Here is a 17,506-nt window from a genome sequence, read left to right on the forward strand (position 1 = left end):
ATGGACATGCCATTGGAGGAAGTGGAAAGAAAGGCTCTTGGCTCTTTTAAAGGGAGAGTACCCAGCTACTGGTACAGATATGTGGACGACACCTGGGTCAAAATCAAAACCCACGAAGTAGAATCCCTCACTGCTCACATCAACGCTGTGGATAAAAACAAAGTTCACCAGGGAAGACACAAAGGATAACTGTTTGCTATTCCTGGACTGTGCTGTGCACATTGAGGAGAATGGAAACGTCAACACTGACGTTTACCAGAAGCCCACACACATGGACCAGTACCACCTCTTTTACTCCCACCACCTTACATCACTGGGCAGAAAATGTTCCCTCTAAGCCTGAAGGAAAAAAGAAGGAACACACACATGTAAAGGAAACGCTTATCTTAACGGTTATCTTAATTGGGCTTTCATCAAGTCAGCAAAGATGCAGAGAAAAGAAGATCAGACACCAGCGAGGGAGGAAAAGAAAGACAAACGCAACAACATTGTCATCCCCTATGTAGCCGGTGTATCAGAGAAACTCAGGAGAGTTTTCTCCATCCCGGTATACTTCAGACCCAGCAACACACTCAGACACAAACTGGTTCATCCCAAAGACAAAACTCCAAAACACAAACTTAACAATGTGGTGTTTGCTGTACAGTGCAGCGAGGAATGCCCAGACCTCTACATTGGAGAGACCAAACAGCCACTTCACAAGCGCATGGCACAACACAGAAGAGCCACCTCCACAGGACAAGACTCAGCAGTCCATCTGCATCTAAAGGTCAAAGGTCACTCTTTCGAGGATGCCAATGTTCACATTTTGGACAGAGAGGACAGATGGTTTGAAAGAGGAGTGAAAGAAGCATCTATGTCCACTGTGGGCGACCATCTTTGAACAGAGGGCGGGGCTTATGACACCAACTGTCTGCTATCTATAATCCAGTTTTTAAATTTCTTTTGTAGCAACAACCCCTTTTATAAGGCAACAACATAGAATGGTTAATTTTCGTAGACAACCAGCGTGAATCCTCCATTACTCTGAGGATTACCCACAATTCTTTGCCCTTCTTAGACAATGTAGGGTGACATTTGTGACAGTAGGTGGTGCTATTGTCCCATTTAGCGGGATTAACTTGAACCTTTTTAAACTATGTTACACTTACAGTAACTCTTTAGTGTTGTCTAGATCTTTTTGTTAGACTTTCTAACAAGATAAATTTTTTGTTAAGAAGTATTTTCTACTATCTCTTTATCAAGTATTTATAAAAAAATCTTGACAGAAAATTGTTCTTTATGTCACAGAACTAAGTGACTTCAGACCTAACTAATTCAATCCCAGAGTGTATGATGCTGACATCTGGAACAGAGAAGTGATACTTAAGTGATACATAACACTCTGACGAGTTCACCCTGCAACAAATGAGTCAGAACTTAGATGTAGACTGCATGAACATAAATAGCTTAAAAGTGTTTCTTTTTTTCTTAAGAAACAGACTGTGCAATTGGCAAACACATAGTGTGGGTGTTTGTTTAGAACTATTTAGTAACCAAAGTAGTTGTTTTTTTTGTTTTCAAATAAAGCCAGATAAATTTCATACCCTTACTGCAATAATAAGATCTGTAGTTCTTGCTTTGTAAGCACTAGACCTCTGGTTCACTTAGAAATAATGTCAACATCTTTTTCAGTTTTTGCACTCATGCTGTAACTAGTTTTGGTGGCCTGTATGATGATGTCAAACACATTACAGAGCTGGTTCATTTTCACATATTTAATGACTCTCAGTCTCAAAAGTATGCTGCTGATCTTAATTTAATTCAATTCAATTTGCCTCTAGGTGCTTTATGTTCTGAGATAAAGACCCCACAATAATACAGTAAATGAACTGGGTCGCCTTGTTCCCTGTAAAAAGATTAACAGATATAGGAATAAAATGAGCAATCCACTGCAGATAAAGCTCTGCAGGAAAGCTGGAAAAGTCTGTCGTCAGAGTGTTTCATGTGCTTTCATAGGCTCCGTTGTGGACATATACACGGACAACCGGAAACCCAACAGCTGATTAGTCCTTTTACAAAGACTGGATTTTAGAAAATAATATATAGATTTCAAGTATGTAATAAAACCCATACCTTCACTGTTAAGAAGTTATATTGCAGCATCTTGGACTCAGTTGTTTGCGTTTGACTGTTTTAATTTTTGAATGCTCCAAATACCACTATTGGCATTCACACTCCATACCACTAGGTGGCGATAATGCTACTTGCCAGAAACAAAAGTGCATCCGCTTCTGTCGCTAAAATGATGCTACACATAAAAAATGTTCAGAGCATGACAGGTTTTACAAGTTTAACCGTCTTCTGTTACACTGTTTGTCTGTTAAGCTTTAACTGGAAGTTAGCATTAACAGCCATTTAAGAAATCTAACGTTAACCTAAGCTAGTTAGCTGTCTACTCGTATAAGTTCGGATAGCAGCTAAGATAACTGAACGGTCATCTAACCGGGCTAATAGCGAGAGTAAACGGTAAGTGGTGTGTTTGTCTCCCATCTGATTTGTGCGTTAAATAGAATTAATTCAGCACAGCGCTTTTATCAATGAAAGGAGCCTCGGATACAGAGAAATAGTCTTTATAGCGGCGATTAATGTTACCAGAATCTGTCAAGTTGTGTGTCAACTGTTTTCGATGTTGTTTCCCATACACAGTTTGGTGTCTATGTCAATAAAACGCAATTAAAACTTAGTGTACAAATGTTCAGTTTTCTTTCGAGCCCATTCATAGTCACCTTATTAAAGTTGCTGTAAAGTACAACGTCGTTCTCTTGTAGTCTTTAATGCTACAGTCACTGGTATATGTCGACATAAAGTCTCTGAAACTAAACAAGTTGGTCCATGGTTGAGACATCCAGCACCTCCTTTTGCATTTATGCCGTATGGTCAGATGAAGTGGTGTGTGTTTGTTTGTTTGTTTGTTTGTTTGTTTTGTCCATGCTTCTCGTGTCTGTAATTCCGATTACCCAGCTTTGAGTTCAGGGTCTTATTGACTCTTGCATTCTTGCATTCAAAGGGCTTTTATGAGTGTTAACAGTATTATTTCAAAGTAAGGTGTACTGTCACCTGAGCTAAATTATCTGTGAAAACGTTTGTGTAAATGTGGACGTGACTATTGTAACGTAATGTAATATACGTGTTTAAACTGCTGTGCATGCAGGTAAAACGCACGAACTCATTCTCAATGGATGTCAGCATTGCTGTATCACTAATTCGAGGCCAGATGGGGACCGTAGTCGAGCGAGCAGTAAATGGAGCGGTCGAGACGGTGCTGGCCGAGATGCTTAAAGTGGTCGGAGTCAAATTTGAGGAGTTAAAGGCTCAAGTGGTGCAGATGAAGAGGGACATGATGACGCTGCAGAGTGAGAAGGCTCAAAAAGAGAAGGAGAACGACAACATTCGGGCCAAGCTGCGTTACACGGAGCTGAAGCTAAAGTACTACAGGCAAGGAGTGGAGGAGGAGCTGCAGCAGAGAGCCTCTGCTTCTACCCTAGTCTGGATTCAGCCACCAACTCTAACACGAACACAGAGAAGCAGATCTGGCGTTTCCCCAACGAAGACCCTGTCATCGTTCTCAGTTCAGACCAGGACCGCTGAGGGAGCGTTGATGAGGAACAGCAACAGTACGTACCAATGAAATGCTTGAGTCCTGGTTGCTCTTGTGCTGACTGTACTCTTTCTTATGTTTCTAGTCCCAGAATGCACCTCACCAAACAGCATGAACAGGCAAAAAGTCAGAGTGTCCTGCCCTTCAAACGTGGCCCACGCTGACTCATCTGACCTGCTGCTTCCTGCTTCACTCACTTTGAATGTGGCTGGAGAATCTCTGGACAGCAGTACAGGTACACAGTGCGTGCATACATGTTTTCTCTCTCATCACTGAGAACATCACTAAATCTTTAGATGAACATTACTGTAGTTTTACTATTACTTTATTTTTCATTTATATAGCACTGCATCACAACAGCAGTTCACTCAAGGCGGGTGTTGCTACTCAGGAGAGTAGCAAACCCTTAGGCAATGAGCTTAATGTAGGATTGGCATGTTGTGACACAATGTAGCCTTACACTGATATGTTAGACTAAGTACATGTTGTTTCTACAGTGTTGTTCTGTCCTAGCTCAGACCCAGTTCAGTGTAAGAAAGTTGAAGAGGTGGATGAGTGTGAATGGGCCATTCTGCACTCTAATACAGAAGGCATGGATAGTGCCATAGCCTCGTCTCCTGCCCCGGCTCCGAATTTAGATGATGGGCAGCAGTCAGGGGATCCCTCTCTGTCTCCAGATGGTGCCACCTATGCAGCTAGCTCCACGCTGCTCTTCTCTGTTCCAGAGGTAACAACTCATTCAAATCAGGTTTTCCAGATTTGATATATCACAAAGTTTTGTTTTGTTTTTTAATTTACATTTCTTTAAAAAAAACCTGATAAAACTTGTTTTTGGAGTATTAAAGGAAATCCTGGTAGGTAACAAGGAAACCAGGGATATATTGTCAGGAGTCACTGAAGTGGGGCTGTTCGATATAACGATATATATCGGATGACGATATAAAAACGTCTATCGTTTCATTTTACGCTATCGTTTGTTTCGTGGTGTCGCAAAATAAACTGTTTACAGCAATATTTTTTCATGGTTTTGATGGACACTGTAGTTATTATTAATTTCTTAAAGTTCTCTCTTTCTCTTATATTTAATATAACCACACTACCAACGGACAAGCGCCTGTTTTTATGCGTTGTCGTTAGCAACAATGACGGTAAAACCATCGCATGTCCACTTGTTTATTTTCCACATAAACCTTTCACAATAAAGCTCAAGATCCTGTTGAGACTTTTCAAAATAAACGGAATCACGTGAAAAAGTATGCAGATTATTTACGGATGAGAAGTAAAAAAGAGCCGTCAGGTGCTAAAAAATAAACCTTAGACTCAAACGTTAGAACAGGCTTTTCCCCGCAGCACGCCGTGTAATAAATACTCACAAAGAAAACGGCGGCCGTTGCAACTTATGTCTAAAAATGTATCGTTTCATGCATCGGTTAAAACATTCGACTCCAGCTACATGACGCCCAGCTGGAAACACTTCACGCAAGTCGAGCTGCCCGAGATTCACAGAATTTACAGAAAATGTTACATTTTTGTGATTTATATCGTTATCGGGACGATAGATGTTTTATATCGGGATATGAGATTTTGGTCATATCACACAGCCCTACACTGAAGCTTGTCAGGACGCATGGAAGCAGAAAAGTGTAATAGCACAGTCAAAACATTTGCCTCAGGGCTCGATCTCATCCTGCTGGCAAGGTTTATATCGTATGAGACAATGCGCTACAGAAATGAATGCATGTGTAAATGATCTGAAATGAATACAGTTCCTAAAACTGTATTTTTACATTCTAACACAGAAATATTTAGACTTTCTTTTCAGTTCAGTTTTATTAAGCTTTATGTAGGTATTTTAATAAAGTAAAGGCTCTTTTATTTTCAATTTCCAAGCTAATGCACTTGTAAATTCCAGTTTGTCTCCTGTTTTAAACTAGGTGAAGCAGGAGGCACAGGAAAAAGAGAAGGAGGTGATCTATATAAAAGAGGAGCCAGAGGAAGAGCAAGAGGTGATGGCCACCCTGCTGCTTGACTGCCACGAACAGCAGGGTCATCAGCCAGAGTCAGAGGTGAGGTTACAGTTGTGGGGCACAATTTTCAAGAACACAAGTTACATTTGTGTTCACTGTAACTTTTATTTAATCTAAGAGCTGTAGGGCACTCGGGGAGTACATGTCCCATCGTGGTCAATTCTCTATTTGTTTTAAAGGTTTAACAAGTGGTTCTTCCTTTTCTCCATCTACTGTCAAATTCCGTAAAAGGCCAAAGAGAATATATTGATAAACAGCTGCTAATCTCAAAGTGACAGCCACTTTATTCAACCTTAAAGCTGTTCTAACTTTAAAGATTTATTCTTAGCTAGGATGCCCTTATTTAAAGAGCTTGCATGAAGCAGAGACAAAGACAGAATACATGGGACATTTTCTTGGGGGAAAGATCATCTCCTCCTCCTTTTTTTTTCTCCTCCATAAGTTGCATCCTGGACGATGAGCATTTGGATGTCAGTCTTTGCAACATTGTAGTTTAATCCCAGCCGTTATCTGACATCACGCTGTGAAGAAGTCTTCTATAAGCTGGATTGTCTGAGCGCTCCAGGTCTTTTAAAGGATTCTTAGTAAACGCTCGTTCACAGCTTTGCTGGAATTCATGACGTTGAAAGATGGTCAAAGAAAACAGATAAGGAAACGTCAAAGGACCAAACATTGAGCGAGTGCACTGGCATTTATATGAAGTGGTGTTAAAAACTGTTTGCCCCCTTCCTGACTCTACATGTTTCATCTCAGAAGCAACACATCATGCCGAGATCTAAAGAAACACCTGAGAAACAAAGTCACTGACATCTGAAAAGGTTACAAATGCCTTGTTGAACCACACTGGGAGCCATTAAACACAAATGTGGTGAAGCTTCCCAGGAGTGCGGCCGGCCTACCAAACATTAAAGAACCGCAGGCTTTACGTGTCTCAGTTAAGGTCAGAGTTCATGATTCAACAATAAGGAGACTGGGCAAAAATGGCCTACATGGGAGAGTTGAAGGAAAAAGCTTCTGCTACACAAAAAAGCTCATCTCACATTTGTCAGAAAACATCTTGATGATGCCCCGGACTTTTGGGAAAATACTCTGTGGACTGACGAGACAAAAGCTGAACTTTTTGTTCAGTTTGAGTCGCATTACACGTGGCTAGCACAGAAAAGAAACATCACACCAACAGCAACCTGTGGTGGTGGTAGTGTGGTGGTCTCTGGCTGTTTTGCTGCCTTAAGAAAAACAAAATAAAGACTTTGGAGGAGCCTGGTCAAAGTCCTGACCTGAATCTGAGTGAGGTGCTGTGACATGAGGCTGTTCACTCTGCTACGTGACTGAATCACAAACAATCTGCAAAAACTAGTGGGCCAAGATTCCTCCACAGCGCTGTAAAAAACCTCTTTGCCAGTTATTGCAAATGTTTGATTGCTAAGAGTCGTCCAACTAATTATTATGTTTAGGGGGCAGTAAGTTTTTCACACAGGATCATGTAGGTTTGGATTTTTCCCCCTTCATTTAGAAACTGCATTTTGTGTTTAGTTCTGATATTTTTGTCTAATATTTACATTTGTTTGATGATCTGAAACATTTTATAATAATAATAATAATAATAATGGATTGCATTTATATAGCGCTTTTCAAGGCACCCAAAGCGCTTCACAATTCCACTATTCATTCACTCTCACATTCACACACTGGTGGAGGCAGCTACAGTTGTAGCCACAGCTGCCCTGGGACAGACTGACAGAAGCGAGGCTGCCATATCGCGCCATCGGCCCCTCTGGCCAACACCAGTAGGCGGTAGGTGAAGTGTCTTGCCCAAGGACACAACGACCAGGACAGAGAGCCCGGGGATCGAACCGGCGACCTTCTGGTTACAGATACGCTTCCCAACCACTCTTTTTTGAATGTTTACTGTGACAAACATTCAAAAAAAGGAAGGGGCAGACTCTTTTTCACACCACTGTACTTCTTTTTGTGTTTCTGACCATTTAAAGCAGTTTACACTACAAAACACTTTGACTCAGGCACGTGCTAGTGTTACTTTATGGCATATCCACAGCTACGGCCATTTTAGCATTACCAGTTAACCGCACGTGCATGTCATTGGACTGAACAAATGTTTGTAAGCTCAACAACAGACTGAAGGACAGTTTTGGACAACTCTTGTGGAATCCTGTTATTGCAGACTATCGAATACAATGAATGCTTTCATCTCTGTGTTCAGCCTCAACCGTCAGTGACAGAGTGCCCAAGTGCTGCAGGAAGCCAAAGAAATACTACAGCCTTCAGCTCAGCTGGACGAAGCACCCGTGAGTTGATGTGAATAACTGTCGATCATGTCTGTATGCTTCTAGTCTAATTTTACTAGATATGATAAAAAAGTTCTGGGACTTGTCCTAAAACCTTTTATCCCTCAGCTGTAAAAGGCTTTCGGGATGGTATCGTCACCCTGCTGGGTTTCCAGGTGATGTTGACACTCGAGTTTTTGGTTGCTATAGCTCGAGAACAAAGTGATGAAGGAGGTTTATCGCTGTGACGTGGCTTAATATAGCCTCACAACTGGAACTTAGAGTGGGCACTTTCTGTGTGTGCACTCTCAGATTCAGCACCTCAGTCAGCTGCCAACTTGCCACCTGGCGTCCCACCTCGCCAAGCGGTGCAACCCTGGGCTAAAGACCTTAGTCTTTATGAAGACTACAAAATGCGGAGGAGTGAGCTTCGTCGCCAAAACATGACAAAGCGCAGAGAACTGGAGAAATCGTTACCTCAACCGCTGCTGGCAGATCTGGTCAGTCCACCTCAAATTGTTGAGGACAGAAGGTTTCTGCATATTTACGTTAAAAAAGTGCCTCATTTATAAAGGCATCAAGTCAACCTGAAAAATAAAGGTGATTTTGTGTTGAAGGTGCGGGAGCGTCGAGAGAAGACCCGACTGAGGGTAGCCAGGTGGAGGGCAAAACGGAAACTCCAGGCCTGCCTTAACCAGATGCAGGTCGGTGATTCCACCACAATCTCTGCACTCAGACATTTCTTTTGGAAATGGTCTGTTTCTTTCTTAATATCAACACTTGGCAATAAATCAAGAATTTAAAACGTGTATATGACAATCAAAAAGAAATTTCACAACATTTTTCATTTTTACCCAAAGTTACCTTGAATGCTTTGGGAGGCATTTCTCTGGTAGCTGCTGTTTACCTCAGTGGGTGTGGACTGTTTACAACTATTCAGTGTAAGCAGAGGTCTCGGACCCCGGTCCTCGAGAGCCGGTGTCGTGCAACTTTCTACACCTGAATACAATTAGTAGGTCATTAGCAAGACTATAGAACTTGACTGCACGCTGAGGTGGCAGCGCAGCCATTTGATTCATGTTACAGCAGCTCATGTGTGAATGAACACGGTGCAATAAAAGTGCTTTTAGAAGTACATTTTTCCAAACACTTACTTAAACTTGAGTAGGGTTAGGGGTCGCCACCTCAGCATGCAGCCAAGTGGCTGCATGCTGGCAGGTCATCATTTTTTAAAATATGTTTCCACGTATTAAATCTTGACTTGGTTGTGTGCGACACACCGCTGCGTGATCACTGACAGTGATGAGTGTTAGTGTCTGTGGTATCCAGTGTTGCTCAAGTTAGTAAGTAATTAGTTACTAATTACTGATTACTTCTCCAAGAAAGTAATCCCGGTACTTTACTGATTACTTATTTTCAAAAGTAATTAGTTTCATTACTTAGTTGCCTTTTTAAAAATGTGTTACACAACCTGAATACGTAATAAAGCAACAGACCTTTCAGCCCAATTCTGTTTTTTCTGCATAATCCATCTTTCATCCGTCATACTGGAGCTGCTAACATAAAGTAGTGTAAGTGAGAATGTGAGGGCTGTACCGGTGGGAAAAACAACCTGCTTTGGATTCCTGGATTCAAAGGGAGTGTTTTCTGTTTCTATTGCATTGTTTTTCAACAGACAACAGAGATGGCACAGAGACATTCAGCAACACGAACTCAAGTCCATATCTGACGACCTGTCCGTTCACGTTTTGGAGATTATCATCATTTTATCAGTTTGTGGCTGCCTTAACAGGTGTGCCAAGAAAACGTAGCCAGCTGTTTGATCATCTGTTTGATCTGCATATATTTGTTCTTGATTGTGTCCACAAAGTGTCTCTGCCTGCCTCACAGACTCTTGTCTCCACCCTGTTTCCATCACATTATTCTGATACTAAAATCTTTGCCTGCTTAAAAAAAGTCATTTCACATTTTATAAAAAATTGTTCAGCTTTTTTTTTTTTTTCCTGTTTTGTGCTTTTAGTAAACCATTGTGGAGGTGGTGTTGTTTTTTCTTTATATATTTAGAGTATTTTATTTTTTAATGTTTTTGTTAATACTCTCACCCTATGGTAGCTGGGACAGACTCCAGTGCCATTTAGCTCCATACAGTCAAAATCATTTAAGACCAAGGACTACTTTCATAATCTAACGCTATTAAACTGGTATCAGATATAAATCTACTCATTTTCACCTGTAACTGCTTCCACATACCTTTGGCTAAAGACACAAATCAAATTTAAAATGATGAGAACATATATATTATATCTATTGTTTATTTTATTATTTATATGTATATCTATGATATTTTTACTTTTGGGCTTACTTTAGTTATTAATGGGTCTGAATTGTGCAAAATATCTGCTGGTCAGAGTGGGCGAATTGCAATGATTCATCTGAAAATATTCTCGTTCAGCTGCTGCTCCATTGGTATCATTTTATTTCCAGGTCATGGAAACATTTGTCTTCTTTTAAACACCGCCGACATTTTCGGTCTACCGACGTTAAATTTTATGTATGCTTGTTCTTTTTAGAAAAATGACCTTTTCTAAAGGCAGAGATTTACAGAATCGAATATAGGAGCGTGAGACTAACAGGAGTGGCCTCCACCTCTGCTGTTAACTCCAGTTTTAACGTTTCTCCTCAGTCGAAAGCAAAAGGAGAATCAGGCACATTGGAAGCTCAGTGGGGCAGCACGGTGGTGCAGCGATTAGCCTCACAGCGAGAAGGTCCTGAGTTCGATTCCACAGTCCAAAGACATGCAGTTAATTGTTATTCTTTGTCCTTCTGTAACTGTAACCCTCAGAGAGCCTCTCAGTCTCGCTGGTTATTGACCTGTAGTTGTAGATCAGTTAGAAACCTTCTTTGGCAAATTGAAATTCACACCCATTCTCTCTGTCTGTCTGTTTAAAGTTGAATAATTAAGCTGCTTACCAATCAGCCACACCTTTGCTGCTTTGTTCCCTTTCAGGCCTTTGGAGACACTCAAGGTCTTTCTCAGACTGGCTTTCCCATCAGCAGTCAGCATCAGCAGCCCAGATCAGCTTGTGGTAAGTTGTGGCTCAGATGACTTTTCACACATCTTTTCAAACTGCCTGCTGCTCCTCAAAAACACACTTTGGAGCTCAAGTTCCAAACTGTGAATATTTAATGTTCATGTTATATTTTTCCTTTTTGTTTTAAATAAATTTGCAGGAATTACAGTAATTATGAGGTATCGTTTATAGAATTGTGAGAGTTTTTCTCCATTTTGGAATAAGGCAGTATGACTAAATGGGAACTGTTGAATCTCTAAATACTTTCCAGATGTACTGCACACTGGAGCCTGGATGGTCAACCCTTCCTTTTACTTTGCCAGATGGAAACTGTAAAAGAAGTCATGTTCACAGAGAACTTTCTAAACCAGCCGTATATAAGTACAGTAAAGCTCACTGTCTGCTCAGTGAGACTCAGCAGGTGGTGCTACACTTTTCGTTTGTCACTTCAATCAGCTGCTCTATGTTGTGTTTCAGCTTCCACCTCCAGCACTCAGCAGAGACAGAGCTCAGCAGCATCTCAGTCCAGCGGCTTCCTCAGCAACATATCGGCATCGAATAGCATCCCACGGATGTCTACATCCTCTTCCACCCTGGTTCTGAAAGGCCCCAACATGGCTCCACATGAGCACGCTGTGTCACTTTCCTACCCCCATGGCAACATCTCTCCACAGAGACTCTCTCTGACAGACACTATCTTACAGTGAGCTAACACTGCTCCATTCACAGAACTCAGATTTATCTTTACTCGACACGTAAGGAAACCAAGGTTTCGGGTCAGCGTGTACAGCGTTTACAGCGGCCACTATGGATCATTTTGTCTTAAATGTTGTAATCCGGTACTGTCAGTATCAGAAAGCCCCAAATCCTTAAACTAACATCCATCACACAGTTAAATACACAATAAACATTTGCCATACCCTTCACAAGGACTATTGTCATTTTCATCAAATCTCTGTGTTTATATGTACAAACCTTCACTGTATCCTTTAACAGATCAATACTGAACTTGTAATGAACATGCAGCTAGACTGGATCATGCCAACTGATACAAGACTGCCAAATCACAACAGTGTTTATAGTGTAAGGTAAATACTGTAACCTCAACAGTAGGATGATCCCTTTAAGCAAGGAGGAAATGAGGCTCAGGGTGGGCAGCCATCTGCTGCGACCAGTTTGGGAAGAAAAGAGGAAGACGGGACAAAGGACATGCTGTGGAAGAGAGCCAGAGATTAATAAGTAATGATTAAATGCAAAGTGGCGTATCAATGCCAAAAAGTGAGTGAAGGAGAAACATTTAGGCCTATTGCAGCATAACTAAGAGGACTCAGGGTCACCTGATCAACCCTAAATACGTGCTTTATCTAAACTGAAAGTCTGAAGCCTAATCTTAATAGTAGAGAGGGTGTCCATCTCCTGAATCCAAACTGGAAGCTGGTTCCACAGAAGAGGCGCCTGAAGGCTGAATCCCATTCTTCTTTTAAATATCCTATTTAGGACAGAGGACAATAACCTTGTTTTATCTGAATTTAGAAACGGGAAATTGGAGGTTATCCACGTGTTTAATTACTGTAAGACATTCCTGTAGTTTAACTAATTGTTGTGTGTTATCTGGCTTCATGGACAGATAAAGCTGAGTGTCATTTGCATAGTGAAAATATATATGTCTTCTAATGATACGGCCTAGGTTAAGCATATATATAACTTAAACAGAATTGGTCCTTGTACAGAACCCTGTGGAGTCTGTATAGGATTCCCTATTTATATGGACAAACTGGAGTCTGTTAGATATGATTCAAACCACTACAGCACAGTATTTGAATTCCTAAAGCATGCTCTTATCACTGTAATAATATATTATGGTCAACAGTATTGAAGCTTTAGTTAGTGGTAGGACTTCAAAGACATGTAACGTAGTTACAGAAGTTAACTGATAAATCAGAGAAAAAGTATCAAAAAAAAAGTAAGTAAGTATCAACTGGTTTTGAAAGCAGCTCTGTGTAATGATCTGAAGGATGGTGTGTGGATTGTGGTGATTATGTGTTTGTACTCTGTCTTTGCTGAATGACGTGTGCCTGATAAATGAAGGTATGAAATCCAGACGTGTTATTGACTCACATTTATTTATTCTGGTTAAACAGATTTTGTTTTCATCATCTTAAAATCTTAATATGTTAACGTTCACTGGTTAGTAACATTTGGAAAAAATTTATTCAGACACAAAACTAATTAAAAGAAAATGGCCAGCCTTCATTCTTCTTATTCCTGTTGATGTAAATGACTGTTTTAAAAAGTGAGACCAAACATCTACACAACTTCAATATTCAAAAAATGGAGACTTTGATCATTTGGAATAGCTGTTTAGAGCTGCAGCATACACACACATAGTTTATCCGTTTAGCCGCTGATAATCTTGTTGGAGATGGCTCCGGGTAGTGTGTAGAAGAGCAGGGCAAGGAACAGCGCTGTGATCAGCAGAATGATGCCGATGATGATGTACTTCTTGTAGCTTCGCCACACCAAGTGAAAGAAACATTTGAAAGGGTTAACGAACCACGAGAAGGAGGTGTCTGGACGACTGCGGGAAAGAGGAGAAAAGCAAATGAACTGGTTTAGTTCATTACAGATTCTTACAGGCTGAGATGATTACGATGCTTTAGCAACCCTGAATGGGTCACCTGAGAAAGTGTCTAATGTTACGACATTAAAAACGTGATTCCAGAAATCATAACGGAGTCCTGGTGCAGCCAGATGATGTGTATTATAAACTGACAGCATTTTCATATTAAATACTAAGGTTAAATGGAACAGCTCAAGTGGGAGAGGGATTTTATTCTGGCACATTAAACCAGTGAATCTCCTGTGTCTGAAAATTAAAGCATATGAGTAATAAGACTAAAACTTTGGATGGAGCAGCTCTCATTTATAGAAACCAAACTGTGAGCCCCTGAAAACATGACTCCATTTGGACCAGAAACCAGAGTTGCACTCTTGCACACCTCCCTGCAGCTTCTCTCCCACCATAACAGCCGCACAGACATCGTGTCTGCTCCCAGACAATAAAAAAACCAAACAAACCCAAGCAAAAATTACTAAAAAGATAAATGACTCGAGCATCAAAAAGTATAGAATAGAAAAGAATAGAATACATAAGAGAAAGTAATATGATATCCTCAACTGCACCAAAAAGTAAATGAGTAAAATGTGGATCTAGTGTTGTGCAGTCTCTGGTCTGGGTGGTCTGCCCGTGTGTTATTGTTACACCTGGACTGATCTTTGGGAACAGGCCGTTTATTCTCTCTATATCTATGTGTGCATTGATGAACAGATAGATATAGCTCCACTTCAGGTTGGGGGGTTGACTCTGTATCCAGTAAGGACCCCCAGGCTACCCAAATATTGTTATTGAAAATGTGTAAATATGTAAATATACCTCAAATTTACAGGAATGTCCCTGTATTCCTTTGACGCATTTTTCGTACATAAATTAGATTTTATTCTGACAGATAAACAGAGTCTTGTGTGGTTATGGTTACTTTGGTTTTGGTAGTGGCTCTGGCTCCTTGCGGGCACGGCCAACAGGATTTTTCTCCGACTCCTCAGCTGTCACAAGATGGAACTCTGCTTCCACTTTCCCCTGGAGGAAGATCGATTGTTTGATGATCTGTATTTGCCTGACTTTATTTTTTACATTTGTTTATACACTGCATGTGTGTGTTACTGTGTACTTACGGTCAACTCTCCTGACTTGATGAAGGGCCACCAGCCTCGTGCTCTCTTCTGCTGAAAGATGGAGATTCTCTCAGTCCCATCTGTCAGCATGTCCGCCTTACACGACTTGGCTGTTTTAGCTCCCCGAGTAAATCCATGGAGGTCTAATTCTAGTGTGCCTGCAGACACACAGTCAGTCAGGTGCACTGCCGTGTTTTATGCAGCCAACACCAGAATCTCTGAATCTCTTTTGTCAAGTTGTTTTTGCCTTCATTCAAGTCATGCACATTTTATCTCCATTATTACTGACTCTCCAGTGCGACTTCTAATACTTTTTGCCATTAAAGATTGTCTTAGAAGGTTTGTCATGTCTTCATGTTTCTTCTGCTTTCAGTGCTTTAAACATTTAGCACCATCTTCAGGTTTTGGGGGTAATTGTTAATAGTTAGCAGGAGTAGTCTTCCTGAATTTCTGCTGTTTCCTGTCCTCCACAGGAATGATTCAAGCATGCTCCTTATACGTTCAAATTGGCAATATGTCCCTGTATTTAATGCCATTATAGCAGCATTTCCCTGAACACAATGCAGTAACACTTTCTATTCTTCAGTGAACTAAAGGTGCAACAGGTAGTATAGCCCCCCCCCCTCAGCCAATGCGGATGCAGCCTATTACTCCACTCTGTGGTCAGCAGACTGCAAACGCAATCTCTGAGAGCCCTTTTGAACATCTGGGGACTATATTCATGCATCACTGGACTCAACACTGCCCACCTTCACCCAGTATGTGACATGGCCCACCAGAGACAATAAAACATTGGACTTACTGTATGCCAACGCAAAAGAGGCATACAGTTTATCACCTCTCCCACCCCTGGAAAGATCTGATCACAACCCGGTGCACAGGGAGCCACCAGCCACCCGCACAGTGCAGAGATGGTCGGAGGAGAGCGAGGAGGCTCTAGAAGATTGTTTTGAGTCTACTGTGTGGGAGGTGCTTTGTGACGACCACAGGGAGACTCGCAACTTTCAGCCTTTTCGCGGCCTTGAGCCTTACTGCAGGCTCTTCTCTCTTGTCTTCTTCTCTCTTATCTGTCCAATAACCAGTCCATTTAGCATAGTGAAGTCAAACTCAGGACCTTTTTTGTGACGCAACAGTGCTAACCACTGTATCACCTTAGTATTTTATGTTCATCAGTGAAATGTGTGTGTATAATTGCCTCTCCGTGTGAATAGGCACTTATGCATACCCACCTAGAAAGTCGTCAGAGGAGAGTGTCTCAAAGTCCCAGACCTGCAGAATGAGGATAGCAGGAATCTTCTGCTCTGTTTTATCTAGAGAGAAAATACTCTCTCTTTTCCTCACCACCACTACCTGTGAGAGGTAAAGTTGGTAACGATGTGATTCTGTAGCAGCTCTTTTATCTACATCAGGCTTGGAGCCGGAGCTCCTAGGACCAAAGATCACACAAACACGAGTACCTTTTCAGCAGGCAGGTAGCTGAAGGGGAACACGAAGCGCCAGTTGAAGTTTCCTTCTCCAGTCAGAGAGTTGTAATGCACATCAGTTTCTTGTCGGTCATCTTCTAAACCTTTCAGCCAGCTACAACAGTAGATTTGGTAAGGTGAGTGATTTTCTAGCAGTGCTTTTTATATAAAGGTTTAGCTAGCTAGTTTAGCTTTTTGGGCTGCAAGGCGCTAACGTGTTGACACCGTGCAGCCCAAACACGGGGCGATCCACGTTAACTCGCTAACAGAGATATATTCAGTACATTCAACGTGCTGTTCAATAAGGAATCAGCCAAACTTACACAACAGACAGCAAACGTCACTTTAGTTTTGGAATTATTATTTCCAAAGCTAAAAAAATATTTATATTGGCAAAAAATACCAGGAACAAATAGATTTGTTTACCCCTTGATGTAAATATCACTGAACTGTTGACCAGTGAGGAAGTGGCTGTCCTCCAAAATGACGTCCTCTGTGTTCCAGATGATAATACGCAGCTCGTACCTGCACAAACACATCTGAGTTTGAATGACCGCATCCCAAAACAACGTTGACAGACATTGTTTTATTGCGTTTTTGGTAAGTCTCACCCTTTTGGTTTTCGAGGTGAAATGTCCACTGGAGGTCCTGGATGTGGCAGGTCCATTGGAAACATGTCTACCCACATCTGGACCTGACCCTACATGTACATGCACACAAATGTAGGCAGTTAATGAAAGAAAACTTTTCATACAACTGGTGTGAAATGAAGTACAGCCCAGTAAATTTACTTTACCATATTAAAATAAGCATTTTAATTAGACATTTGACCCAGAAAACCCAGAAAGCTTAAAGGTTGTAAATGCATGAATAACGATTATTTTTTACCAGGATACTAAACTCAAACACACCTGGTCCATTCCAGGCCGGGCCTTATTAAACAGAGTTCTGGTCTCAATGTGCTCTGGTACCAGTGTGCATCCTACACCTGGGATCTCAGCCCAGCGGTGTAGGATCTTCAGTGACAAGTGTTCATAGGACTCCACTGGCTCGTCTGAGAGATACACAAGACAATGTCAAATCAGACTCCTATATACATGGTCTAGCTCCAGCATATTTTCTTGATCTATACTATCTTTCCCCACAGTGACCAAGTGTTGGATCATAGGGATCGTGTGATTGTTGGTGTTCTCTCTAAAACTGAAATGACATCTGCAGCTACTGATGGGGATATTTATTACTTATGCAACTGTACTCACATTGTGTTGTACTTACATTTTATATAGCG

General features: G+C 41.2%; 2 protein-coding genes and 1 pseudogene across 5 annotated transcripts in view; 2 read left to right on the top strand and 1 right to left on the bottom strand.

Annotated features, from left to right (window-relative positions):
- Positions 1-951, top strand: LOC146371262 (uncharacterized; annotated as a pseudogene).
- Positions 952-2,240: 1,289 nt separating this feature from the next.
- LOC146371263 (uncharacterized) lies at positions 2,241-13,123 on the top strand. 3 transcript variants are annotated; one of them, XM_084954721.1, is made up of 10 exons: positions 2,241-2,508; positions 3,194-3,656; positions 3,726-3,875; positions 4,138-4,367; positions 5,575-5,706; positions 7,889-7,973; positions 8,265-8,452; positions 8,570-8,656; positions 10,960-11,038; positions 11,501-13,123. In XM_084954721.1, the coding sequence occupies exons 2-10, from the start codon at positions 3,218-3,220 to the stop codon at positions 11,728-11,730; spliced, it is 1,620 nt and encodes a 539-aa protein (XP_084810847.1). In that variant the 5' UTR covers positions 2,241-2,508; positions 3,194-3,217; the 3' UTR covers positions 11,731-13,123. The 3 variants fall into 3 exon arrangements, with proteins under 3 accessions (XP_084810847.1, XP_084810848.1, XP_084810849.1); XM_084954722.1 differs by having other exon boundaries at positions 4,228-4,367; XM_084954723.1 differs by lacking the exon at positions 11,501-13,123 and adding an exon at positions 11,295-11,477.
- Positions 13,124-13,205: 82 nt separating this feature from the next.
- fer1l6 (fer-1 like family member 6) overlaps positions 13,206-17,506 on the bottom strand; it is a 52,813-nt gene continuing 48,512 nt past the window's right edge. For both annotated transcript variants that reach the window (XM_084954720.1, XM_084954718.1), the window contains 8 exons: positions 17,130-17,272; positions 16,830-16,918; positions 16,645-16,743; positions 16,213-16,333; positions 15,985-16,105; positions 14,756-14,913; positions 14,560-14,660; positions 13,206-13,601 (listed from right to left, as the gene is read on the bottom strand). In XM_084954720.1, coding sequence (XP_084810846.1) covers positions 13,421-13,601; positions 14,560-14,660; positions 14,756-14,913; positions 15,985-16,105; positions 16,213-16,333; positions 16,645-16,743; positions 16,830-16,918; positions 17,130-17,272 — 1,013 coding nt within the window. In that variant the 3' untranslated portion in view covers positions 13,206-13,420. The remainder of the gene's footprint in view (positions 13,602-14,559; positions 14,661-14,755; positions 14,914-15,984; positions 16,106-16,212; positions 16,334-16,644; positions 16,744-16,829; positions 16,919-17,129; positions 17,273-17,506) is intronic.

This window comes from Perissodus microlepis, chromosome 16, assembly GCF_051167445.1.
Source record: "Perissodus microlepis isolate ML-2025 ecotype Zambia chromosome 16, ASM5116744v1, whole genome shotgun sequence".
In the NCBI taxonomy this organism is placed as follows: domain Eukaryota; kingdom Metazoa; phylum Chordata; class Actinopteri; order Cichliformes; family Cichlidae; genus Perissodus; species Perissodus microlepis.

Bases quoted from the DNA above. Each gene is read 5' to 3' on its own strand.
- LOC146371263 (XM_084954721.1), top strand. From the start codon at position 3,218: ATGGATGTCAGCATTGCTGTATCACTAATTCGAGGCCAGATGGGGACC. The intron at 7,974-8,264 runs GTGAGTTGATGT...GTGCACTCTCAG, and splicing joins CTCAGCTGGACGAAGCACCC to ATTCAGCACCTCAGTCAGCT. The intron at 8,657-10,959 runs GTCGGTGATTCC...GTTCCCTTTCAG, and splicing joins CCTGCCTTAACCAGATGCAG to GCCTTTGGAGACACTCAAGG.